Raw genomic sequence first — 27,340 nt, 5'->3', positions numbered from 1 at the left:
CTATTATAAGAAAGATGTGGATGCTTTGGAGCGGGTTCAGAGGAGGTTTACCAGAATGCTGCCTGGACTGGAGGGCTTATCTTATAAGGAGAGGTTGACTGAGCTCGGACTTTTTTCATTGGAGAAAAGGAGGAGAAGAGGGGACCTAATTGAGGTATACAAGATAATGAGAGGCATAGATAGAGTCGATAGCCAGAGACTATTTCCCAGGGCAGAAATGACTAACACGAGGGGTCATAGTTTTAAGCTGGTTGGAGGAAAGTATAGAGGGGATGTCAGAGGCGGGTTCTTTACCCAGAGTTGTGAGCGCATGGAATGCGTTGCCAGCAGCAGGGTGGAGGCAGGGTCATTGGGGACATTTAAGAGTCTCCTCAACATGCATATGGTCACAGAAATTTGAGGGTACATACATGAGGATCAGTGGTCGGCACAACATCGTGGGCTGAAGGGCCTGTTCTGTGCTGTACTGTTCTATGTTCTAAATCTAGGTCTTCTACCTCCTAACAAAGGCAGGAGATGTGGGAGAATCTATTAATCCAGAAACCCAGGGTGATGTTCTGGGGACCTGGGTTTGAATCCTGCCGTGGCAGACGGTGAAATTTGAATTTAATAAAAAATCTGGAATTAAGAGTCAACTGCCGACCATGAAACAATTGTCAATTGCCAGAAAAGCACATCTAGTTCACTAATGTCCTTTAGGGAAGGAAATCTGCCATCCTTACCTGGCCTGACCGAATGTGACTCCAGAGCCATAGCAATGTAGTTGACTCTCAACTGCCCTCTGAAATGGCCTAGCAAACCACTTAGTTGTATCAATCGCAAGAAAGTCACAACAAAGAAATGAAACTGAATGGACCACCTGGCATCGACTTTGGAACCAGAAAAGACAACAGTTTAAAAACACAAGCAGCCCTGTCAACCATGCAAAGTCCACCTTACCAACATCTGTGAATTTTCCTGCTCCTTGGATGCTGCCTGACCTGCTGTGCTTTTCCAGCAACACTCTAAACTTGACTCGCCACATAAACACCAGTGGCGACAAGAGCAAGTGAGAGACTAGGGATACTGTGGCGAGTAACTCACCTGACATTCCAAAGTCTACCCACTGTCTACACGAGTCAGGAGTGTGATGGAATACTCCCAACTTGCCTGGATGGGTGCAGCTCCAACAACACTCAAGCTTGACACCATCCAGGGCAAGGCAACCTACTTGATTGGCACCACATCTACAAACATTCAATCCCTACACCACTGGTGCTCAGTAGCAGCAGTGTGTACTATCTACAGTATACCAGCCCTTGCGGTACACCACTGGTAACTGGACTCCAGGATGAACATTTCTCATCAACCACCACCCTCTGTCTTCTTTCAACAAGCCAATTACTGATCCAAATTTCTATATCTCCCACAATCCCATCCCTCCGCGTTTTGTACAATAGCCTATTGTGGGGAACCTTATCGAACGCCTTGCTGAAATCCATATACACCACATCAACCGGTTAACTCTCATCTTCCAAACCCACCATCACTTGCATCTAGAAGAACAAGGGCAGAAGGTACTTGAGAACACCACCAGCTGCAAGTTCCCCTCCAAGCCACTCACCATCCTGCCTTGGGAATATACTGCCATTCCTTCACAGTTGTTGGGACAAAATCCTGGAATTCTCTCTCTAATGGCATTGTGGGTCAACCCACAGCAAGTGGACTGCAGTGATTCAAGAAGGCAGTTCACCACCACTTTCTCAAGGGCAAATAGAGATGGCTATAATTGCTGGCCAGCCAGCATTGCCCAAGTCCCACAAATGAATTTTAAAAACCTACAAGTTCCCCTTCAAGCCACATCATGCTGACGTAACTATATTGTTCTTCCTTCACTTGTTGATACAAAATCCTGGAACTCCATCGTAACAACATGGACTGTGGCAGTTCCAGAAGGCAGCACAGCACCACCTTCTCAAAGATAATTAAATATAACATAACATGAAACAGAAACAGGAGTTGACAATTTGGCTCTAAAGCCTGTTTTGTCATTCATTAAGAAAATAACTGCTCACATCGTGGCCATAACTCTTCGCGGTGTCTCCTCCACAACCCTGGATTCCCTTGTAAATCAGAATTCTATTTGACTCAGCCTCCCATGCTCTCTCTGGCAGAGAATTTCAAAATTGAGTGAAGCTCTGAGAGTAGGAACTCCTGATCTCTATCTTAAATGCAAGCCCCTATTTTTAAATTCTGCCACCCAATTCTAAATTGAACCTCAAGGGAGAATATTCTTTTAGCATCTCTGTCAAGTTCCTCAATATCTTTTATGTTTTAATAAGATCTCTTCTAATTGTTCCAAGTACCCGTTAGTAAAGATCCAACTTGTTTTACGTAAGGCAACTCCTTCATTCCAAGTAATCCTAATAAACATCTCTGAATGCCTTCCAACAAAGTATACCCCTCTAAGTAAGGGCACCAAAATGGTGCACAGTATTATAGGGTGAATTCACCAATACTGTATAGAGATGTAAAATAGAAGCAGGAGTAGGCCACTCAGCCTCAAACCACCTGTTTTTTTAGATTATATTCCCTACAATGTGGAAACAGGCCCTTCGGTCCAACCAGTTCTCTGAAGAGTAACCCACCCAGACCCATTTCCCTCTGACTAATGCACCTAGCACTATGTGCAATTTAGCGTGGCCAATTCGCCTGACCTGCACATCTTTGGACTGTGGGAAGAAACCGGAACACCTGGAGGAAACCCACGCAAACACAGGGAGAATGTGCAAACTCCACACAGACAGACGCCCAAGGCTGGAATTGAACTTAGGACCCTGTTGCAGTAAGGCAGCAGTGCTAACCACTGAGCCACCAAGCCACCCCAATGATTAGATTAGATTCACTACACCTCTGCTGTTCAATTAGTCATATCTGATATGAACACTTCACAATTCTTTCTTCCATAGTGGTACAGTTGTAGCAATACCTCCTTACTATTAAACTCCATCTCTCTTACAATAAAAATCAGCGTGCTTTCCAAAATTACTTGCTGTAGTCTGCATGTGAACATTTGAGATTCATGTACAAGGACATGTAGATTCAACACTGATGAGTATTCTGCAATCTTTCTATGTTAAGTAAAATTCTGAAATCATACTCCATCTGTCACTTTGTTTCCCACTCAGCCAAACTATCCCATTGCAGACTTCTTTTTTTCCTTGCAACTTGCTTTCCTACCTATGTTGGCAGCATCAACAAATGTGGTTACCATACACTCATCCAAATCATTAATATGTATTCTAAATAGTCAAGGCCCAACACTGAAATCTGTGGAACTGTGGGAGGGGGGGTGGGGAGAGAACCGGAAATAATATCATCCATCTTAAGAAACCAAGACCTATAAATAGAGGGGCAGGACATTCCACCAGCGCTTCACCAGAGACTCTTACTGATGATGTTACCTCATATGGTGACGAAATGTCTGAAAACAGACCCTCAAGCTCAGCAAGCTAACTTACATAGCATCAACCTGAGCTACGAATCTTCTTAAAAATCGTTCGCTGTTTTCTGGCTCTCTCCTTTGCTGAATAAAGATGTTACAATTGCATGTTTGCAATCTGCTGGGACCTTTCCAGCATCTCTGGAGTTTGAAGGTTACAGCCAATGCATCTAATATTTCTGTCACCATTTCCTTTAAGGATACCATAATTCTATTAGATTTAAAACAATGATGGAAAAGGATAGACCAGATCTAAAAGTTGAAGTTCTAAATTGGAGAAAGGCCAATTTTGACGGTATTAGGCAAGAACTTTCAAAAGCTGGTACAGGGGAAAATGGGAAGCCTTCAGAAATGAGATAACGAGAAAATCCAGAGAAAGTATATTCCTGTTAGGGTGAAAGGCAAGGCTGGTAGGTATAGGAAATGCTGGATGACTAAAGAAATTGAGGGTTTGATTAAGAAAAAGAAGGGAGCATATGTCAGATATAGACAGGATAGATCAAGTGAAACCTTAGAAGAGTATAAAGGAGTTTGGAGTATACTTAAGAGAGAAATCAGGAGGGCAAAAAGGGGACATGAGATAGCTTTGGCAAATAGAATTAAGGAGAATCCAAAGAGTTTTTACAAATACATGAAGGACAAAAGGCTAACTAGGGAGAGAATAGGGCCCTTCAAAGATCAGCAAGGCGGCCTTTGTGTGGAGCCGCAGAAAAAGGGGGAGATACTAAATGAGTATTTGCATCCGTATTCACTGTGGAAAAGGATATGGAAGATATAGAACGTAGGGAAATAGATGGTGACATCTTGCAAAATGTCCAGATTACAGAGGAGGAAGTGCTGGATGTCTTGAAACAGGTCAAGGTGGATAAATCCCGAGGACCTGATCAGGTGTACCCTAGAACTCTGTGGGAAGGTAGAGGAGTGATTGCTGGGTCTCTTGCTGAGATATTTGAATCATTGATAGTCACAGGTGAGGTGCAGGAAGACTGGAAGTTGGCTAACGTGGTGGCACTGTTAGCATTGAAGGGTGGTAAGGACAAGCCAGGGACATATGGACCAGTGAGCCTGACGTTGGTGGTGGGCAAGTTGTTGGAGGGATTCCTGAGGGTCAGGATGTATATGTATTTAGAAAGGCAAGGACTGATTAGGGATAGTCAACATGGCTTTGTGCTTGGGAAATCATGTCTCACAAACTTGATTGTGTTTTTTGAAGAAGAAACAAAGAGGATTGATAAGGGCAGAGCAGTAGATGTAATCTATATGGACTTCAGTAAGACGTTCGACAAGGTTCCCCATGGGAGGCTGATTAGCAAGATAAGATTTCATGGAATAAAGGAAGAACTAGCCATTTGGATACAAAACTGGCTCAAAGGTAGAAGACAGAAGGTGGTAGTGGAGGGTTGTTTGTCAGACTGGAGGCCTGTGACCAGTGGAGTGCCACAAGGATCGGTGCTGGGTCCTCTACTTTTTGTCATTTACATAAATGATTTGGATGCGCGCATAAGAGGTACAGTTAATAGGTTTGCAGATGACACCAAAATTGGAGGTGTAGTGGACAGCGAAGAGGGTTACCTCAGATTACAACAGGATCTGGACCAGATGGGCCAATGGGCGGAGAAGTGGCAGATGGAATTTAATTCAGATAAATGTGAGGTGCTGCATTTTGGGAAAGCAAATCTTAGCAGGACTTATACACTTAATGGTAAGGTCCGAGGGAGTGTTGCTGAACAAAGAGACCTTGGAGTGCAGTTCATAGCGCCTTGAAAGTGGAGTCGCAGGTAGATAGGATAGTGAAGAAGGCATTTGGTATGCTTTCCTTTATTGGTCAGAGTATTGAGTACAGGAGTTGGGAGGTCATGTTGCGGCTGTACAGGACATTGGTTCGGCTATACTTGGAATATTGCGTGCAATTCTAGTCTTCCTATCGGAAAGGTGTTGTGAAACTTGAAAGTGTTCAGAAAAGGTTTATAAGGATGTTGCCAGGGTTGGAGGATTTGAGCTATAGGAAGAAGTTGAGCAGGCTGGGGCTGCTTTCCCTGGAGCTTCGGAGGCTGAGGGGTGACCTTATAGAGGTTTACAAAATTATGAGGGGCATGGATAGGGTAAATAGGCAACGTCTTTTCCCTGGGGTCGGGGAGTCCAGAACTAGAGGGCATAGGTTTAGGGTGAGAGGGGAAAGATATAAAAGAGACGTAAGGGGCAACTTTTTCACGCAGAGGGTGGTAAGTGTATGGAATGATCTGCCAGAGGAAGTGGTGGACGCTGGTACAATTGCAACATTTGAGAAGCATTTGGATGGGTATATGAATAGGAAGTGTTTGGAGGGATATGGGCCGGGTGCTAGCAGGTGGGACTAGATTGGGTTGGGATATCTGGTTAGCATGGACGGGTTGGACCGAATGGTCTGTTTCCATGATGTACGTGTCTATGACTCTATGATTCAGGCTAGCAGGTCCAAGAGACTTTCGCCTTTAGTCTCATTAGTTTTTCTGATACTTTTTCCAATAGTGTTTATTTTACGTTCCTCGCTCTCTTGCGTCTTGATTTTTTTTGCTGTTATTCTGCAGATGCTTTTATGGTCTTGTACTATAAAAACAGACAGAAGAACAATACTTGTTCATAGTCTCCTCCATTTCCTTGTATCCATTATTACTTCCCTGATTTTGATCTTTAAGGATTCGATGCTCATTTTAACGACTCTCTTATTTGTCATATACTTATACTCTTACTATCTGTTTCGTGTTGTTGTATTTTTTAAGTCATCCTTTACTATTTTCTTAAAAAGTCCCAATTCTTGCCAAATGTTAACTTTTGCACTGTTGTTTGCTTTTTCTTTCAAACTGGTTCCATTCTTCTTTAGTTAGCAACAAAAAGGGAAGAAAAGCAATGCTTAAAAGAACAGAATTGTTTGTGCAAAAATTGCAGCAACTGTAATGGAGGGCTTCACAAAGATTTCTGCGATACAATTTCTAATGGCATCAAGGTTTCTTCTACTGGAATACAAGCCAAACCTTACCGTATTTTGCCAAAGAACATATCACTGCAGATGTTTTGATCCTCAGAATAAGAGGTTTCAGGAGTGTCTAACCAGCGTTAAGCTATCAGTTTGTCTCATTAGTGATTTAAAAAAAAAAATTCTTTATTCCTTGTATTCTGAGCGAAATCAGCAAGTGTTTTGGTGTCTTATTGTTGATTTGTGTGGTTTGCTCGGCCATTTGAGCAGGCAGTTAAGATTGATGTAACGTTGATGTAAGTCTGTCGTCACATGTTAGGCCAGCTTCGGTAAGGATGGCAGACTTCCCTCCATAAAGGAATTTAGTGAACCAGATGTGTTTTTACAACTATTGATGATAGTTGTCATGTTCACCATTACTGAGACTAGTTTTCAATTCCAGATAGAGGTATTTCCTAATCCTGCGGTTAAGAGCTGTTATTGCACACCTCTGGAGTGGGTGGGATGTGAACCTGGGCCTCCTAGTTAAGAGAGAGAGAACACCAGCACTGTACCACAAGTGGCCTTCAAATGTCAGGTTTTATTAATTGGATTTGAATTCCATCAGCTGTTGTGGTATGTTCTGAACCAATGTCCCCAGGACATTATCCTGAGCCTGTATCACCACTACATTGCCATTGTTCTTGGGAGAAAAAAGTTCACTTGAATCAGCATGACAACATCAGTTCATCTTCGTGTTGTGCCCTTTAATGTGCTAAAAATCTTATGCTTCACAATCACATTTGATACTGATACAAGGCGATAATAACGCAGGTGTGAAGGAACGTGTGAAAGGAGGGCAGAGACTCACAGGGGTTTGGGAAGACATTCAAGCTTAGAATCAGGAACTGGAGGCATTGATGCCAATAGAGGGTCAATCAAAATAAGGAATGTGTACAGGACAAGAGTCAGTTGGAAGAAGAAATGTGTCTCAACTTATTTGAACCCAAAACCTAGAGGAATCTCCTGAAAGTGGTGTGGCCTTTTTCTGTGCACGCACACATTTTGTGTCATGACTAACTGTAAGTTAATTAAAGAGAAAATTTCAAAAGGTCATTAGATTTGACATCATTCAAGCTGTGTGCCTGAGGGCTTGAATGTGTGTTGTGAATAGCAACAGATGCTTCTACTCTGAAAACCATCAGGGAAAGCCACGGGAAATTCCACGGACTGAAGTGATAGACATCTGTTTTCAGTACCTGATGCTTTTTCTTTGCATTAGTATCTTATGCCCAGTGTTGTCAGGTTTGAATCAATCCCTATTACATCCTCAACGGATAAGGTGAGCATGTACTATCTTGTTAGGTATTGATCAGGGTATACTTCAGTAGGCGACAATGACCAGTTATAACTATCTGATCAGTCCACTTACTCCTGATCTAAAATTTCTCCCACCTTAGGCCAGGGCCTCTTTTAGCATTTGTTACGGCTCCTCTTCCTTGGAATCTAGGTTAATGTAAACTGCTCCAAATATTGCTACCATCTGGAAGTAGAGAGAATATAATTTACAGATCAAAGTTGAGGTCTCTGGCTTGTTTCTAATCACTTTCATGGTAAATGGCTGCATTAGTGAGGCTGATGAGAATCTCCTGAGGTGTGTTAAATATGATCTTACATTCACTGTGGTTCCCTGGAGCTTTACCACTGGATCCTACTACTCTAGAAGATGCCTCCTCTGAAGGAGTTGAACCAAAAGTTAGCTTGTTTCTAATGCTGAATGTTATACTTCAGATACCAAAGTCACGATATGATACAAGCTATAAATGTGATCAGTTTGGCCAAATTAAATTACTAATCATAGAACCCCTACAGTGTGGAAACAAGCTATTTGGCCCAACAAGTCCATACCAACCCTCCAAAGAGTATCCGACCATCCAAAGAGTATCCCACCCAGACACATTCCCCTACCCTATTACTCTACATTTCCCCTGACTAATGCACCTAACCTACACATCCCTGAACACGGTGGGAAATTTAGTATGCCCAATTCACCTAACCTGCACATCTTTGGATTGTGGGAGGAAACTGGAGCATCCGGAGGAAATCCACACAGACATTGGGAGAATGTGCAAACTCCACACAGGCAGTCACCTGAGGCTGGAATCGAACCCAGGTCCCTGGCACTCTGATGCAGCAGTGCTAACCACTGAGTCACTGTGCTGTCTGTGGGTCCTGTTTAAGGATGTACAGTTCCAAACCTGACTTACTGTTAGTTTTGGTATCCAGTTGAATGATAATAGGATAATGGTACTTGCTGAATGAAAAGACTAATCTGTTGAACGATGTTGCTCAAAACTACTTTGAATGTTTATTCTGTTAGTGTTGCCTTAATACTGAATAGTCCTACAAGTAATCAGCAATGAAGTTAATAGCTTACATAGAAACATATACAGTGCCCTGGGTGTTACCAACTTTTTAATACTGACTTCTCAAGCCAGGGCAATGTTCTTTTTGTTTTGTGTTTTCAGGATTCAGTCAATGGGACGTAGGTTCCTATCCCAAATTAGTTGTTTTCAAAATGTCTCTGATGCAACATCCTTTCCATATGACAAATCTTTCAGTTTAATGTGAGGTGGTAGAAATGGACAGATCATGTAACAAAGGCAAAGTGCAATTTCTAAGGTAACTGGCATTTGAACTGACTGTTGAGTATTGTGAATTATATGAGAAGGGGTTAAGAAGTGTTTGTTAAGCTGAGCAGTGAAGAAACGTTATATAGACTAGGAATTTCTGAGCCATGGGCAGCTTAGAGGCAGAACTCCCAATTAGGAGGGAGGTGATGCAGTCGAGATGGGCAGGTCTTTGGCAGGGAGGGGAAGTAGAATGCGAATTTAAAATTCCCGGTACAAGGAGATCATAGAGCCTGTGAGAGTACTGGAGTGAAACCCATGTGGAAGTGCCTTATAGGATACAGCAACAAAGTGTAGGATGAGCTGATTGTTATGAGTGGGAGTGGAGATGATGAAGCAGAGGAGCCCTAGCTGGAGAACATTAGAATACTGAGACTTTCAATTGCAAATGTGCAGGGTGAAGGTTTTATTAGCTAATCGACTGAGGTAGAGATGGAGTTGGTGTTGTGGGATGAATGAGGGCGGGACGTTAATTGCATTGAATAGAACACTGAAGTTGCAAGCAACCTGATAGGTAGCGAGGGAAACTGAAACCATGGCAAGGACTTGGAATTTGTAGTGAGGGTGGATTAAGATGGTTTTGATCACACCAGGCTTCAGTTGGAGAAAATTGCAGCTGATCCAATATCAGTCTGAAGGGGTAGAGTGAGACTTTCTATCGCAGATTTCATGACCCACACCCAATGCCTTTTATATGGAAAAGGCAATACATTTAAAGTATAGTCAGTCACTGCTTCAATGTAGGCTACAAAACTTTAAACCTATATTTTCAGATGTGGTTATGAAGTGGCAGCTTGTTGATGGGGAAGAGGATGGAGTTGAGGATAGTTCCTTGGGGATCAATAATGCTGCACCCGCAGGCAAATGGGAAGATCGGCACCGACAATGCTGATTTTTCAATAATTTGGACTCCAAAAAGGTTGTGACGTCAGAGGGCGATTAGTGACTGTCCGTACCAAAAGCTGAAAAGAGCTTGAGGGGTAATGCATGGCACAACTACAAAAGACCAGCACTGTGGCAGGGTTAAAAACCTGATTCGAAACATTTCATAAATGGAGCTGCAGGGTAGGTTAGCACATGTTTGAGAGGTAACGTGTTCAAAAATTTAAGAAAGGAGAGTTGAAGGTGTGGATGATAATTTCAAGGATGCTGATCTTTTAGGCAGAGAAGCAATAATGTGCCTTTAAAAAGTGGAGGAACAGTTTGCAGTGATGTTTTTATGGATGTATGGAAAGAAAGGATCAAGGGAACAAGCCGTGGGGCTCATGCACTAGATACATTTGCAAAAGAAATTATAGTGTAGACATGTACTACAGATGCAGGGATGGCTTGCCAGAACTGTACAAGGCATTAGTAAGACCATACCTGGAGTGTTGCATGCAGTTTTGACCTCTCTATCGGAGGACGGATGCTCTTGCTGTTGAGAGAGTGCAAAGAAAGTTCACTTGACTAATTCCTAAGATGGTAGGACGGGTGCATAGGGAGAGACTGGATCAGTTAGTACTGTATTTACTGGAGTTTAGAAGAATGCAGGGGATTTCTTAAAAATCTATAAAATTTAACAGGATTAGACAAGCTGGATTCAGGAAGAATCTTCCACTGACTAGTTGGTTCAGAATCTAAGGATTTTAGGCAAGATTTCTTTATCCAGAGAGTGGTGAGTCTGTGGAATTCTCTGCTTTTTGAAGTATAGTCACTGCTTTAATGTAGGAGGTACAGAACTTAATCCTATGTTTTCAAATGTGGTTATGAATTGGCATCATGTTGATGGGGAAGTGGAAGGAGTTGAGGATAGTTCCTTAGGGAGTCAATAATGCTGCGGCCCCAGGCAGAGAAAGTGGTTGAGATCGAAACATTGAAGTCTTTCAAGAAAGATTTATATATACTTCTTCAGATTAACATGATCAAAGGATATGAGGAGAAAGCAGGTGCAGGGTACTGAGTTGAATGATCAGCCATGATTATATCGAATGGTGGAGCAGACTTGAAGAACTGAATAGGCTATTCCTTTGCTGCATGTCATACATTGTGCCCAGAGCATTGGCCTGGGCTACTGGATAACTAGTCGAATAATATTACCAAAATGCCCCTGACTTCCCTACAAAACCATTGCAAATGTAAAATCGTGAGAATTATTTACAATAAGAGTGTGTTAAATTGTGGATATTTGTTGAATTATTAATTGTGTTGATCCATACTCCATTTTCTCCTCACCATAGCTTGTAGCCTTTTCTTCTGAAAGACCTGTAAGTATTTCAGAAATTATTAGTTTATATGTTGCATATCTTTGTGCTGTAGTTTCACAGAAGAGGGGTTATAGGCACAGTAAATGCTGTGTATGAATCTATATGACAGAGGGATTTGGGAATCCTCATACATGAATTGTCTAAAGCTAATATCCAAGAGCAGTGGGGAATCAATTTGTGCACAGCAAGCTCCCATAAACCCAATAAAAATAATTTGATCTGTTGCATTCCTTTCGCAGTGTTCATTGAGAAAGAAATGTTGGCCGGGACACCCAGAGAAAACTCCTACTCTTTACATAGCAGCACAAGAGCTATTGCATTCATTTAAGTAGGCAGACAGAGTTTCATTGCACAGGACTTCCTCTCAAATGTCAGCCTGAAATATACTCAAGTGATAGAGCAGGACTGAATCCACTTCTAGTTTAAAAGTAAGCATGTTACTGATTTTGCCATAGTGATGCTCTGAAATCTTTCTCCTAGCAATTATGATGAAACTGCTTGGTTAAACTTGTAGAACCAATGTCCTTATTCGAGTGAAATTTTTGCTTGCAGTAAGATTATTTTGAGCAGCACAGAAGTGCAGGGATGAACTGCTTTTAGGATTAGGAATTGTTCTTGAAGCCTCTGTCCATGTGTAGCTGGTGAAGGGTCACTGAGCCTGGAACCTTGATTCTGCTTCATTGCCACAGATCCTGCCAGACCTCTGGAAATGTCTATTTTTGTTTGAAAGTTTAAGGTTTGGAAACTAAAAACACAGTTACCAGTGGTAGACCAACTACATGAGAGAAGTACAAAAGGCCAGAACGGAGGAGCAGGGGGAAACAGTGGATGTCATGTATCTGGATTTTCAGAAGGCATTTGACAAGATACTACACATTAGGTTTAACAGGAAGTATAGAGGAGCTGAATATTATTTAAATGGAGAACGCTGAAGGACAGTGGGATTTGAGAGTCCTCGAGCATGAATCATAAAAAACTTGTACCCAAGTTCAGTGGGTAATAGGAGAGGCAAATGGTATATTGGCCATTATTTTAAAGGGAATGAAGTATAACATTTAGGGAGGTTTTGCTAAAGTTGTGCAAGGCACTAATCAGACTACAACTGGAAAACTGTGAGCAGTTTTGGGCTCATTATCTAAGGAAAGATGTACCGGTGTTGGAGGCAGTCCACAGAAGGTTCACTTGGCTGATACCAGGTGTGGAGGGAATGTCTTTTGAGGAGAGGTTGGGCCTGTACCCATTGGAATTTTGACAAACCTTGACAGAAACATTGTTTTCCCCTTGTAGGACAATCTAAGACTAGAGGATATAGTCTCAGAATAAGGTGTCACACATTTAAAACAGATTGAGGTGTTTCTTCTCTGAGGCTTGTGTATCTGTGGAACTTTTTTCTGCAAAGGGCTGTCAAGTCTGGGTCATCAAATATATTCAAGGCCGAGATAGCCAATTTTTAATCAGTAAGGAATCGAGGGGGTTGGCGCAATGACAGGAAGGCGAAGTTGGGGATCAGCCATGACCTCGAATGGCAGAGACGCGATGACTGAATGGCCTACTGCTCCTATGTCTTATGGTCTTATTTTGGAGAGTTGTGAGGCTGTAAGCATTTACCGGGTGTGAAGTTATCATTGCTATATTGCAAAGTGTATCAGACACAGTTTGTACAGCATTTGCCACTCTGATAGTGTCACAGAACGAAGCTGAGAAGTGAATGCCAATATTGTTCAAAAATTCAGTTCGCCCATCTTTTTATTGGATAATTATGGGGCATTTTAAAAAAAAAACAACACTTACTGGCTCACATTCTGAATGTTTAGCAGTGTCAAGGCTGCAAGGGTTCAGGTGAAAATGCAGGCTGTCACGGACATTTGATGGGTGTCTGCTAAGCTGACCATTTACATTGTAGATTTCTAGTATTCAGCATCAAAGATTATGTAATAGTCGTTATGAAATGAAAGCTGCTTTAACTGAAGTAGATAATTTATGATAAGATTGATATCTTTACTTAATTAAAGGTAATTGTTTCTTAAGCTTACTTTAGCATATGGCCTGAGGGTTTAAATGGGTACTAGCAAGATGAGAGCAGTATAAATTAATTTACTGACACTGAATACAGCTGTGCTTGGGTCACATAACAAGTGTCCAGTATAGTAAGGAGGATGAGCTGCTATCCATCACAGTCTGAGTGTTTGTCAAGAGCTGAGGCTGCAGCTGCTGTGCAGCTCAGGCATTCAATCAATTTCTTTGGTTCGCCTAAAGCAAAGTAACCCTTTAGCATGCAGCCTGTTACTTGCGCAAGCTTTGCTTCAAGACTCATTGGGACATCTGGGTGCAGTCGGTGTCCTTTTTCTGTTGTTTCCCCATTCGTTTCCCTCTGCATTCTGGCACAGCTCCCCTTTGTAAAAGCATCCTCCACCCACCCAAACACCTTTTTATGGGAATTTGCTTCATCCATTCTTGGGAACCCAGTCTAGCTCCTTTGAGACATTTGACTGGTTTTGTGCATGCTGAACGTGTTTCGTTTTTGCCTGACAGTGACCTCACCACAGCTTCAGTTTTGTAGTTTTCCACACCTGCTGTCTTTCCGTAAGGTTTTCCTGGACGTTGAGTGAACTTTATCAGTACAAAATCAGTCAACTGGAAATGACTATTGATCATCTCAGTCTAACGGGCATTGCCGTGGCTGGAGCTGCATTTGAGATGGGAGAGACAAGCACTTTTCGGTGGATCAGCAATGTAATGTGCAGTATGGGATTTTTATTTTTAAGTGTGACAGAATTGTAGCTATTTCTCAATGGAGGAATCAGTTAAATCTTGTTCCCATATCAGGAGATTGCACAAGCACCTGATATAATACAAAAGCAAAATATTATGAATGCTAGACTCTTAACTTCCAGTTACATCTCATTTTAATTCTCGATGTTGCTTGCACTCTGACCTTTCTGTACTTGACCAAGATAGGTGCAATGAAGCTCAACACAAGCTCAAGCACCAACATCTCAACTCTTGATTCAACACTCAGCATTGAGTTGAACGATGTTGAGTTCAGCAGTGTTTCTTCTTCCTTTGGTTTCTGTGTTCTTTGTCTTGGTTATTTCCTTATCCTATCATGTTACGTTCGGAGTTCTTATGGAGTCATAGAGTCATATAGCACAGAAACAGACCCTTCAATCTAAATTGTCCATGCCAGCCAGGTTTCCCAAACTACATTTGCCTACGATTGGTCCATATCGCTCTAAACGTTTCCTATTCATGTATGTCTTTTTAAATGTTGTAACTGTACCTGCATCTACCACCTCCTTCGGCAGTTTGTTCCATATACACACCATCCTGTGTGTGGAAAAGGTTGACCCCCTCCCTGGGTCCCTTTTAAATCTTTCTCCTCTCACCTTAAAACAATGTCTTCTACTTTTGAATTCCCTACCTGAGGGAAAAAACACCTACAGCCCTCATGATTTTATAAACCTTGAAAAGGTCATCCTGAACCTCCTATGCTCCAGAGAAAAAAGGGTTGACTTTTTGTTTTACTCTTTATAACATCATTCCAAGCTTGCAGATCTGCTTTACCTGTTTAACAATGTACGCTCTTTTGCTAAGAGTACATCAACAACCTCTTACAAATACATTCATTGACTGAGTATCATGGTAACCAAACTGCGAAAATCATTTGGGTCCATCTGGCCAGGTTTCACTCAGGGATCTTACCTGTCCAGTATTAGCTTCAGCGTAGAAAAGTGTGGTGCTGGAAAAGCACAGCAAGTCAGGCAGCATCTTAGGAGCGGGAGAGTCGACATTTCAGGCATAAGCCCTTCATCAGGAATATGGAGGGGGAAAGGGACTGAGAGATAAATTGGTGGGTGGGGGGGGGGGGGGGGGGGGTGGGGGGGGGGGGGGGGAGTGGGGGGAGTGGGGAGAGGATAAATGGTAAATGGGAAGGCGATAGGTGGATGCAGATGGATAGGTCGGTGGGGAGGGTGGAGTGGATAGATGGGAAGGAAGATAGACACGTAAGACAAAAGGCCGGTCTTTTCAACTATATACTGTTTTGGTCTCCTTAAGAAAGACATAATTGAATTAAAAACAATTCATAGAAAGTTCACTAGGCTGATTCTAGGGTGATGGAGATTGTCTTGCTTGAGCAGGTTAGGCCTATGCTCATTTGGATTTATAAAAATGAGTTAGCAAATTTACTGAAAGGTAAGGTCAAACTTGAGTAGGATCATTCGGCTTATGTGCAGCAACAATACCAGAGCACCACTCGGTTTTGTGACTAAAGAAATAAAATCCTCACTTATCATTTTTGCAAGTTGCTTCTCAGATTGTTTCATTTAAGGGTCACAGAGGCTCCCTGAGGCATCTTTCCACAGTGCAATGTTGTATTCACTGTTCCACTTTCCTAATCTGTTAAGTAGTTTCAGTTATGGGGAAGAAGAGGTAATTGACAGTCGGTATCTATGCTCATCTGAAGAGCTGGTGTGGCTATGACAGACCAAATTTCTTCCTCCTAAACTGTAACACTTTTGTGATTCAGTCTGTATGTAGGCACAGACGTATTTCACAAACTTCTAATTTCTCTACTGGATGAGAGGGAGCTGGCAAGTATGCCTCAATAATCCAAAGATTTCAATTGAACCTCATCATATTCACATGTAAAATAGTATACATGTGGGACAACTGCAGATATATTCTCTGAAGTGAGAGTCAAGTGCCCTACCAGGCATGGAGCTTACAACACTTAGTCACACACTCAATGGCAATGCAATGGCGAGGAAGTCATAATCAATACAGCTAGATCTGACAGGACCAGCTAAGAGAACAAAAATGTTTCTACATTTTGATTAGATTAGATTAGATTAGATTAGATTAGATTAGATTAGATTACTTACAGTGTGGAAACAGGCCCTTCGGCCCAACAAGTCCACACCGCCCCGCCGAAGCACAACCCACCCAGACCCCTACATTTACCCCTTACCTAACACTACAGGCAATTTAGCATGGCCAATTCACCTGACCTGCACATCTTTGGACTGTGGGAGGAAACCGGAGCACCCGGAGGAAACCCACGCAGACACGGGGAGAACGTGCAAACTCCACACAGTCAGTTGCCTGAGGCGGGTATTGAACCCAGTCTCTGGCGCTGTGAGGTAGCAGTGCTAACCACTGTGCCACCGTGCCGCCCACACGGTGTTGTGTTCGATGTTTATTAGAACAAAGACCTAGAGGACTGGCTATAAAACAGTTTTGAGCACTGACTGTATTTTATGGTTGTGGGTGACATACCAGTGAGTAACGAATGACTGGTCATTCCAGTTTCACTTCAGGAAGATGTCCTCAGGAGGTTGCAGAAGGAACACTTGTGATCACCTCATTCAAGGTTTACACAAGACTTACATGAGATATTTCTAATGCACGGTATCCTGATGTAGTTGTTTCGGATGACGTGACAGAGTTTGCTAATAAGTGCTTCAACCGATTTGTCATCGGTTCCGAATTTGAATGTCACACGTTTACTGAGATCCCATGATCAAACTGGGAAGCTGACGAATGGGATCGGAAGAATTAAGTTGCTCTTGAAAAGTGCAGACCAATACTGCTAAATTACAGGTCCACTACACGTCAGTATGGCCGAGCACTATTGGAGCTGCTCGTGGGCAAGTGAAAACCCAACTAAAGGAGTTGACACCTACAGGTCTTTCAAGATGTATATAAGGAGCAGTCTTATTGTGCTATTTACAGTAAGTGCTACTGTGCAAGACTGATAGCACATTTAGTATGCTTATACAAAGCTGCAGACCAGCAGGGATAGATATCCTTCATATTTCTGAAGGAGTAGCACAAAGCATGTACAGGAACATTATCTCATAACAGCTCATTGTTCATCACTGCTCAACTGGGATGAACGCAATAGGAAACTTAATAATGCAAGGTTCTTGCAAATGTTAAACTATGAAGAACAGAATCAGTCAATTTTCTTCCACCCAACAATTTGCTAACCTTGCATGACCAAAGTGAGTGTGTGTGTGTGTTCATTCTGTCACAGATCTTTTTCCATTGTTCTTCCTGCTCCCTTCCCCCAGTTCAAAAATTCTTAAATCTCTAATTCCTCTTCAGTTCTGTTTCTTTCGACAGGTGTATCTGACCTGACTTTATCCCCCAGTGTTTTTTTTTTGTTCTTATTACAGCTGATTGTTATGGTGAACCGTCCTGAATGTATGAGGTATTCGACGAAAGCTGACATGTCAAACCATATTTAGCAGTGTAGTATACTACCACCAGGGCTGTGAGCACTTCAACAGTGCAGGAGAGGCTAATTTGAAAATCTACTTCACTTTAAATTAATCACTTCTTTAACTCCAAGGTTTCAGTTTTCATTTTGAGCGCACTGAGCAGTCTAATAGACGCTTAGTGTCGTCTGACCCCAGTCACCAGATATTGACAGATGTGGAATGCTCATAATTGCATCTGTCACTCTGGATGATTGCCAGTTGCTAAGGCTGAGTGTGGCTGTTGAGTTACTTAGCCATCAGCAGAGCTTATCCTGTTCATTTCCTCCCAGTAATCACTAATGTTTCATGGTGTTAATGTTTGAACAGGGTAAGCAAGGAGCCTTTAGCTGATCACCATGGCTTCCCCGATGAATGGGGACCAGGGATGAAGCAGATAGACCCAACCATGTCTAATGGGTCTAATCTTTGGAGAGTCAAGGCCTTTCTCCCTGCAGTACCCAACTTGCTTCCAGCCTTCCTGATGGTCATTATGGATCAAATATCTGTTTTCCTTTTAATAACAGCACCATGAAACACCTTAGGGAACTTTTAAATACATAAGTACCAGTTCTTTTTTTGTGGTGCCGACAAGTGTTAATTGAAATTAATGATCAATGCAAGAATAATGATATTAAATTTCACTTTCTGGAGCCAATAGCAGATTAGTTTTTCCACCCTTTTCCCCCTCCCCCCAATCAAATTGCAGTGCAAAATAAAAAGAATCGATTGAGGCAGGTGGGAGATTCAAACTATGGAATGGTGACAGTGCAGCAGGAGGCTGTGTGCTAATTCTGGCTTTCTGTGAGGCGCTTCAACCAGAGCTTTGCCTTTCCCCTGTAACCTTATCTGATCCTTTTAGAAAGCTACCTTTGAATCTGTTTCCATCACACTATCAGACAGTTCTTTAAAGATTCTAGCTGCCTACTACAAAGAAAAGCTGCCCCTCTTGGCCTCACAAGTTGAGATGATGGTAATGCATGAGAAACTCAGGTCTGGCTGGCAGCATCTGTGGAAAGCTAATGCTTTGACTGGGGTCTGACTTCATTTCTGAAGAGGAGACATACTGGCTTCAAAGCGGTATTTCTGTTTCTCTTGCTGCAGATGCTGCCTGACCTGCTGAGTTTCTCCAGCATTCTATGTTTATAGCAGATTCCCAGCATCTGCAACGTTCTGCTTCCTTCATCATAGTAGTGTCTTGCAGCCCGAAATGCTTCTCCTCAATTCCTCCTCCTCCCTCAGCCACTTAAAGGCCATAGCCCAACAGGAAATAAATCGTCTTGATCCATGAATGTGCATCATCATTCATGAGAGTAGCAGTGGAGCCGGTGAAGACAGAGGTCATGCAGTCAGCAAGTCCACGAGTTATTCTATTCAGCCTAGTTGCAGGCAGGAGTGGGAATACTACAATTACCCTCCATCCCTTCTGGATCAAGGAGAGAGGTGGGGAGAGAAATCAGCCAACTGACCATCGACTGTAAAACTTTTATCTGCAGGTATTTGGGAAAGGTAAGAGACTTCACTAGGCTGAACCTGAAAAATGAGCTTGTGAACTGGGTGCCTATTGTTTCTCTACCATATCTCTTCAAGAGTCAAAACTACTAAGAAACCCATAAAGAAACAATATTCCTTTGCCCAAAGTTATTCAAAACACAGAATTCCAATAATTATTGTTGTAGAGGTCCATTGAGTCAGTGCCAGTCCAGACCAAGTACCTAACTGTACTGAATGTGAGGAAACAAATAGCAGCATATTGAAAAAATTGTCCATGTTAGAGTAGGAGGTGCTGGATGGCTTAAACGCATAAAGGTGGATAAATCCCTAGGAGCTGCTCAGATGTACCCTAGAGATCTGTAGGAAGCTAGAGAAGTGATTGTTGGCCCCCTTGCGGAGATATTTGAATGATCAATAGCCGCAGGTGAGGTGCCGGAAGACTGGAGGTTGGCTAAAGTGATGCCACTATTTAAGAAAGGTGGTAAAGACAAGCCAGGGAACTATAGACTAGTGAGCCTGACATTGGTGGTGGGCAGATTGCTGGACAGAATCCTGAGGGAAAGCATTTACATGTATTTGGAAAGACAAGGATTGGTTCGGGATAGCCAGCATGGCTTTGTGCGTAGGAAGTCATGTCCCATGAACTTGATTGAGTTTTTTGAAGAAGTCATGAAGATTGATGAGAGCAGTGTGATGGATGTGATCAACAGACTCCTCATGGTAGACTGGTTAACAAGGTTAGATCACATGGAATACAGGGAGAGCTAGCCATTTGGATATAGAACTGATTGAAAGGTAAAATACACAGAGTGGTGGTGGAGGGTTGCTTTTCAGACTGGAACTTGTGACCAGTGGTGTGCCACAAAGATTGGTGCTGTGTCCACTGCTTTTCGTAATTTATACGTAAATGATTTGGATATGAACACAGGAGGTGTAGTGGCCAGCGAAGAATATTACCTCGGAGTACAATGGGATCTTGATCAGATGGGCCGATGGACCAATGGGCAGAGGAGTGACGGATGGAATTTAACTTGGATAAATGTGAAGTGCTGCATTTTGGAAAGGCAACTTTTCACGCAGAGGGTGGTGTGTGTCTGGAATGAGCTGCCAGAGGAAGTGATGGAGGCTGGTACAATTAAAACGTTTAAAAGGCACTTGGATGGGTATATAAATAGGATGTGTTTGGAGGAATGTGGGCCAAAAGATGGTAAATGGCACTAGATTTTAATTTAGGATACCTGGTTGGCATGGATGAGTTGGACCAAAGAGTCTGTTTCCATGCTGTACATCTCTATGACTGTGTAATTCCATTTTCCAATACTTGACCCATAATCTTGGATGCCTTGACATCAGAAGTACACATTTAATTACACTTAGGAGGAGGGTTCCTGCTTCTGCGACTCTTAGAGGTCGTGAGTGTATCAATGAGTCTCCAGTGATCAGCATACAATGAAGATGTGAAATGAAACTGTTCTTGGAATGCCAATTGGTTGAATGTTAAAATTCCTTGAGTGCATTGGCAGTTAAATTGGATTCACTGTCCAAATCCAATGCCCAGCGTTAATCATCAAATTCTGTGCTCTTTGTGATCGTAGTTTGCTACCCTTCATCTGTTTGTAATGTTCACCCTGGTCATCCACTCTATGCTACGCTATCTCGGACTTCCACTGTCTATCTTGCATAGTTGTTCTCCTCTTCTAAGTGTGACCATGTAAATCTGAACCTCTATAATACTATCCATCTCTAGGTTCCAATTTAAGACTTCTTTGAAGGCAAATGTGGATGATGTGCAGTTGAGCTGTCTCACATTTTTTTCTCTGAGGATCGTGAATCTTTGGATTCCTTTCCTCAAAAGGCAGTGGATGCAGAATCTTCAATTCTTTTCTTTATTCATTTCTGGGATGTGGGTGTCGCTGGCTAGCCAGCATTCATTGCATGTCCCTAGTTGCCCTTGAGGTGGTGATGAGCTAGCTTGAACTACTGCAGTTCCTGTGCTGTAGGTTGACCCACAATGCCATTAGGGAGAGAACTACAGGATTTTAAACCAGCAACAGTGAAGGAATGGTGATTTATTTCCAAGTCAGGATGGTGAGTGGCTTGGAGGGGAACTTGAAGGTGATTGTGTTCCCATGTCTCTGCTGCCCTGAGCCTTCTAGATGGAAGTGATCTTGGGTTTAGAAGGTGCTGTCTGAGGATCTTTGGTGAATTTCTGCGGTACATCTTGTAGATAGTATACACTGTTCTACTGAGCTTTAAGTATTTTTAAGGCAGTGGTAAATAGCAAGGGGATGAAAGATTATCTGGAATATGCAGGAATGTAGAGCTGATGTTAAAATCACATCAGCCATGATCCTATTGAATAGTGGACCAGGCTTGATGTCCGTATGTTCACATATTGCATTAAGTCACTCAGTTCTTACTGTATTTCACGCAGCATCATCTAGCCACTACTCAAGGTGTCAACTTGAAGTTTGGGGTTGCATAGTGACTCAGTGGTTCGCAGTGCTGCCTTACAGCACCAGGGATTCCACCCTTGGCCGACTGTCTGTGTGGAATTTGCCATGCCAAATTGCCCATAGTGTCCAGGAATGCATAGGTTAGATGGGTTAGCTGGGAAATGCAGGATTACAGGAATAGGGTAGGGAGGTCGGTCTAAGTGGGATGCTATTGGTGAGGACTCGATGGGTTGAATGTCCTGCTTCCATACTGTAGGGATTCTGTGATCCTGTGAACCGGAATTTTGCTTTTTCAACCCTATTTGAAAGTATTAAAATTTGTGCTGTCCAGGTTTGCTTTTAAAGGTGAGAGTTAAGACGGTTACTTTTGTCATTGAATTGATTTTCTTATAATCAATGCTACAAGCATTGAAATATCCATTGGGCATCATTCAGTTTTGAATAGTCTCCATTACAAACCAAAAAATTAAGAAATCCGGCAAATTTTAGGGGGAAGCGAGATGTTGGATAAAACTGGAATCATTTTAAAAATTACATTAAAACAGTGGTGTCTGCAATGTGGTATGGAAGCAAAATTTTCAAAGCTAGTGGTATGATGAGATAAGTCTCTGTGATGTCTCCTTAATGGTACTTCATTTTGATGATTTTGTAAAGTGTTTTTTGGCTTTAAGTAAACACTTTTTTTCCCTTTTCAGCTGAAGGAGTTCCTCAAGTTTATTACTTTGGACCATGTAGTAAATATAATGCCATGGTGCTGGAGCTGCTGGGACCAAGTCTGGAGGATCTGTTTGATCTGTGTGACCGGACGTTCACACTAAAGACCGTGCTAATGATTGCCATTCAGTTGGTGAGTGCTGTGACTGAAGTATTATGTGTGAAAATCTCTGATGTCAGGCTGCCTATGAATTTAACACTTTGCCAGCAATAATACACAATGAACAGCTTTATTTTTTTATAGATTACTTAGTGTGGAAACAGACCCTTTGCCCCAACAGGTCCACACCGACCCGCCGAAGCGCAACCCACCCAGACCCGTTCCCCTACATTTAGCCCTGCCCCTAACACTACGGGCAATTTAGCATGGCCAGTTCACCTAACCTGCACATTTTTGGAGCATGGGAGGAAACCGGAGCACCCGGAGGAAACCCACGCAGACACTGGGAGAATGTGCAAACTCCACACAGTCAGTCGCCTGAGGCGGGAAATGAACCTGGGTCTCTGGCGCTGTGAGGCAGCAGTGCTAACCACTGTGCCACCATGCTGCCCACCTTTTGGAATTGATGCAATAAGTGAGCGTTCCTGCCAAAATGGACTTGTAATGTCAAGCCACTTTTGAGACTTTTGTGTTTGTGTGTATGTTCCTTGCCTTTCAAACCTGAGTATTGCTGAGAAAAAGCTTGTCAAAGCTTTTCATCTTTCAGCCATCAGGGCATTTGCAAGAATGCCTCTGTAAAAGGTCTGAGACATAATGGGACAATGAAACATATAATGAACGTATTATTAAGGTTGATCTCAGTGTAAATTAGTTATATCAATATGGGGAGTTCTAATAATAGAATTTGGAGTATGGTTAACTAAAGCTCTCACTAAAAGTGTTGATTTGGACTTTGTTATACACTAGAAGATAACTGTATTTAAACAAAGGGTTATGTATAATGGTGTAAATATGAACAGAATACATTGGTACTCCAGCAGATGTGCTGATGAGTGTAGGATGAAAAGCTTTGACAAATTATCTTTGTTTTCCAGTAATACTTGCAGTTGATATTACCAAATGACTAATTGGTAAACTTTCAACCTCTTAACAATGTTTAAAAAAAAAATGAATGGTTCTCTTCCTTTGTAAAATCCATACAGTCTGTTTTTACCAGAGTTCTGGGGAGCCCCTTCATTCCTCCATTCACTCGCTCTGTCATGCATAATGTGAAGTGCGTGGGCAAGAGTGGGCAAGGCTATCAACAAGCACTTACAAAAACATGGTCAGTAAGGAGGGCAAGTAAGGAGTTGAGTTACAAGTGATAGAAAGGCTGGTTAAGGAAATTCCCAACAATTGTGGCAGCACAGGGGGCATTATAGACTATTGATATTACTTGGCAATCACCAAAGCACTTTGGGTGAGCCATGTTCTGACAGATTGTTTCTGAATAACAAAGTAGACCTTTGCAAATGAAAATCATTCAGAAGTGCAGAATCCATTTGCACTGCTGCATTAATACAGTTCAGAACCAGAAAGTAAGTCTTGGTGACTTGTCTGACTGTCATACCAGAGCAATTATGCTGAGGAATTGGTTACAACTGACATGTTTGTCAATTATCTTAAATCAAAGAGAAGTGTTATTTGCTATACAAACAAAGATATTATTACAGTTGAAGGAAAAGATGCAAACTTCTTCAAGCCTCCTGAGCAGGATGCACACAAAGCTTAAGTTACAAAGTAATTTATAAATGTTCTGTTTTGTTTGTTTATAGGATGTGGGCATTGTGTCTGGGCCAGTATTTATTCCCCATTGCCCTGGGGAGGGTGGTGAGGCGTTGCCTTTGTGAACCGCTGCAAGCCATGTGGTGTAGGAATACCTATGGTGATGTTAGGGAGGGAGTTTCAGGATTTTGACCCAGGGACAATGAAGCAACAGTAATATTGCACAGGTCAGGATGGTAAACCTGCTTTTGGTGGTATTTCCTTGATTTACTGCTATTGTCCTTCAAAGTGGGGGAATGTGTGTGTTTGGAAGGTGCTGTCAACCGAGGCTTGGTGAGTTACTAAATGCTGCCACTGTATTTCAGTAGTGAAAAATGTTGAAAGTGACGGATGCAGTGTAAGTTAAGAGGGTTTGTATGTCCCGACTGGTGTTGAGCTTCTTGAATGTTGTTGGCACTGCACCCATCCAGGCAAGCATGTTCCTGTCTTCTGCCTTGAGATTGATGGCCAAGCTTTGGGGGCGTAGGAGATGAGGTTTCTCCAAACGAGTCCCAACCTCTGACCTGCTCTTGTAGCCATGGTATATATATGGCTGGTCCAGTTCAGTTTATATTCATTGTTCACGCCAGGGTGTTGAAAATTGAGAATTCAATTATGGAGTGCCATGGAATCTCAATGGATGATGGTTAGATGCTCGTTTATTCGATAAAGCCATTGCCTGGCACGAGTACCATGAATGTTGGGCATGTGTCAACCCAAGCTGGATGCTGTTTAGGTCTTGCTGCGTTTTCTGATGAGTTGTGAATGGCGCTAAACATTGCACAATTATCAGCAAACGTCTTCATTTTTGATTTTATGATGCAGGGAAGGTCATTGCTGCAGCACCTGAAGATAGCTATGTCTAGGACACTACCCTGGAGTTACGATGATTGACCTCCAGCGATCTCAGCCGTCTTCATTTATGCTCTGTATGACTGCAAATGACATGGAGCTTTCCCACTATTCCCACTGCCTCAAGTTTTGCTGGGACTCCTTGATACCATGCTCAGTCCAAAGCAACCTTGATGTTAAGGACAGTCGCTTCCACCTCACCTTTAGAATTCATCTCTTTTGTCCCTGTTTGAACCAAGGCTGTATTGGAATCTGAGAAATTGGAAATAGTTTATAGCTTATACAAGTAATATGTCAGGATGTTGTGCAGGTGCCAAAGAAGGAACAGATTTACCTCATGATACATGGAAAACTATAACAATTGCACAGTGAGTTAACTTTTTTTTGCTGGAATGCAGATGGTTCTTGCTGAATTAGAAGTTTCCTTTGTTCTTTGCGATATAGGCAGCCGTGTCAAGGATCAGCACTCAACGCCCATACCTAATTCTCCCCGTGTCTGCGTGGGTTTCCTCCGGGTGCTCCGGTTTCCTCCCACAGTCCAAAAATGTGCAGGTTAGGCGAATTGGCCATGCTAAATTGCCCGTAGTGTTAGATGAAGGGGTAAATATAGGGGAATAGGTCTGGGTGGGTTACGCTTCGGCGGGTCGGTGTGGACTTGTTGGGCCGAAGGGCCTGTTTCCACACTGTAAGTAATCTAATCTAATCTAATTCAGTTTTTCTTTAAAATCAATCCAGTCATATGTTACAACATTCCTCTGGAGTTGAACCTCAATCCTTCTAGCATACTGCACCACCAGAGACTCCTATCCAATTTATCTTGAGAAATTTCAATCACATTTCAGCAAGGTGTTTATTTGGCCATTATCATATGAGATGTAGCCAGTTCTGCTATTATGTGTCTTGCGTTACTGTGAATTGACTCTCAAACGATTGATGGATACGGAACACTGTTTCCACAATGTGAACTTGTAAAACGTGTATTGGCTATAACGCCATTACATCTCCATCACTTTGTGTTATTTTTATTGCACGATTTTCATATTCCACGGGGCTGCACAGGAACGCAGTTGTCGCATTATAGAAGAAATGGCTGTATGTCGACAAAATTCCAAATGGAAAACATCTCTCAAAATCAGGTGGAGTAAGGTGTTCCAAGGAATACTTGTTCCATTATTATACTGCCAGGTATAAACTTCAGAGCTGTTACACAAACCAATCTTAATAAAGTAACCACAATTACAATTAAACCATCACTTTCCCAACTCCTGCCATTGCTGATGGCACCAATGATTTTGCCAATGCCCATCACAACCTGACAAGTCTGCCTTCTTCATTAATGTCCCAGTTGAGCTGAAGGTAGCTGTTTTATTCAGAACATCTCGTATGCTTCTTTCAGTACTGTTGGTAATGTTAAAATTTAAAATTTAGATGTACTACATTTCTTTTAACTAGACTAAGAGTAAAGTGTACAAGAATGTTAGCAGGGTTGTTCAGACTTGCTCCAAATAATTGCTAGTCCCTAATAGCTAAGAACCAAAATTACGTGCCACCACAGGTTATCCAGCTTGGTCTGATGTTTGCATTATTGTCACATAGCTTCAACAGATCGAGTCCCACTTGAGGACAGTATGTTACTCGAAGAGTGCTGTTTCTCTGGAGTTGTTTCTAGTCAAGCATGTGAATAGGATGAGCAAAGGTCAGAAATGTCCATTATGCCTGTGTGACCCACAAGTTGCAGACAATCAAGTCTTGACCTGGCCCCTCAACACCATTTTCCTGTGAGACAAAGGAAAAAGTAAATTTAGGTAAACCTGCAAAATATTCCTCTGAAGACAGTGATGATGACAACCTCCAGGAGACCACGTTGATCAGTAAATCTTTCGTATCCCTGCAATCTTGGAAAACGTGCTGTTATTACCTGAAAATTCTTTAAGGGGAACTGACCTCTGAGTTACCAATGTATCAGATAATTGTGAAAAGATTCCTGATACTATTTGCAGAATAGCAGGATGCTTCTGTTCAACATTCTGACCAAAAAAGCAAAGTTTTTGCTGCTTTTGTATTCTGTAAATTGGCTCCATTCTGCTTCCAGCAAATCATCGTGGCTGTCTGAGAGACATTAGTAAAATGCTACAAATGTGTACGGCTTTCTCTTTCTATTAGTATTATTTTAGTGTTTAACTTGAGTTTCCCTGGTCTGAAGGTGTAAGAGCCTATTTGTGTTACAGTCGAGCAGTATTAATTGCTGAGTCATAGTCCTACCTAAGTGACACTAAAACAGCTTTTGGAGTCAGTCGAAGTTTTTAGAATTAGTCTCCAAGGGGGGTGTCCTTGTAATTTCATCCATTGAATACAACTGTCTGTCATGTTCACATAAGAAAAGTCTCACTGAGCGAGCTAACCTGGCCCATAGAATAGTATTGCTAATACATTTCTCTGATGGGCTATGATGGTTTGAAATTACCTGGGAA

General features: G+C 42.2%; 1 protein-coding gene across 8 annotated transcripts in view; it reads left to right on the top strand.

Moving 5' to 3' along the window:
- Nucleotides 1-27,340, top strand: part of LOC122542603 (casein kinase I-like) — a 229,237-nt gene that overhangs the window by 129,311 nt on the left and 72,586 nt on the right. For all 8 annotated transcript variants that reach the window (XM_087982098.1, XM_043680562.2, XM_043680561.2 and 5 more), the window contains exon 6: nt 22,255-22,406. In XM_087982098.1, coding sequence (XP_087838224.1) covers nt 22,255-22,406 — 152 coding nt within the window. The remainder of the gene's footprint in view (nt 1-22,254; nt 22,407-27,340) is intronic.

This window comes from Chiloscyllium plagiosum, unplaced genomic scaffold (genome assembly GCF_037043375.1).
Source record: "Chiloscyllium plagiosum isolate Xiang-an unplaced genomic scaffold, Cpla_swu_hap1 HiC_scaffold_42, whole genome shotgun sequence".
Taxonomy (NCBI): Eukaryota; Metazoa; Chordata; class Chondrichthyes; order Orectolobiformes; family Hemiscylliidae; genus Chiloscyllium; species Chiloscyllium plagiosum.
The sequence above is the reverse complement of the archived record's forward strand: the minus strand, read 5'-3'. Positions and strand labels throughout refer to the sequence as shown.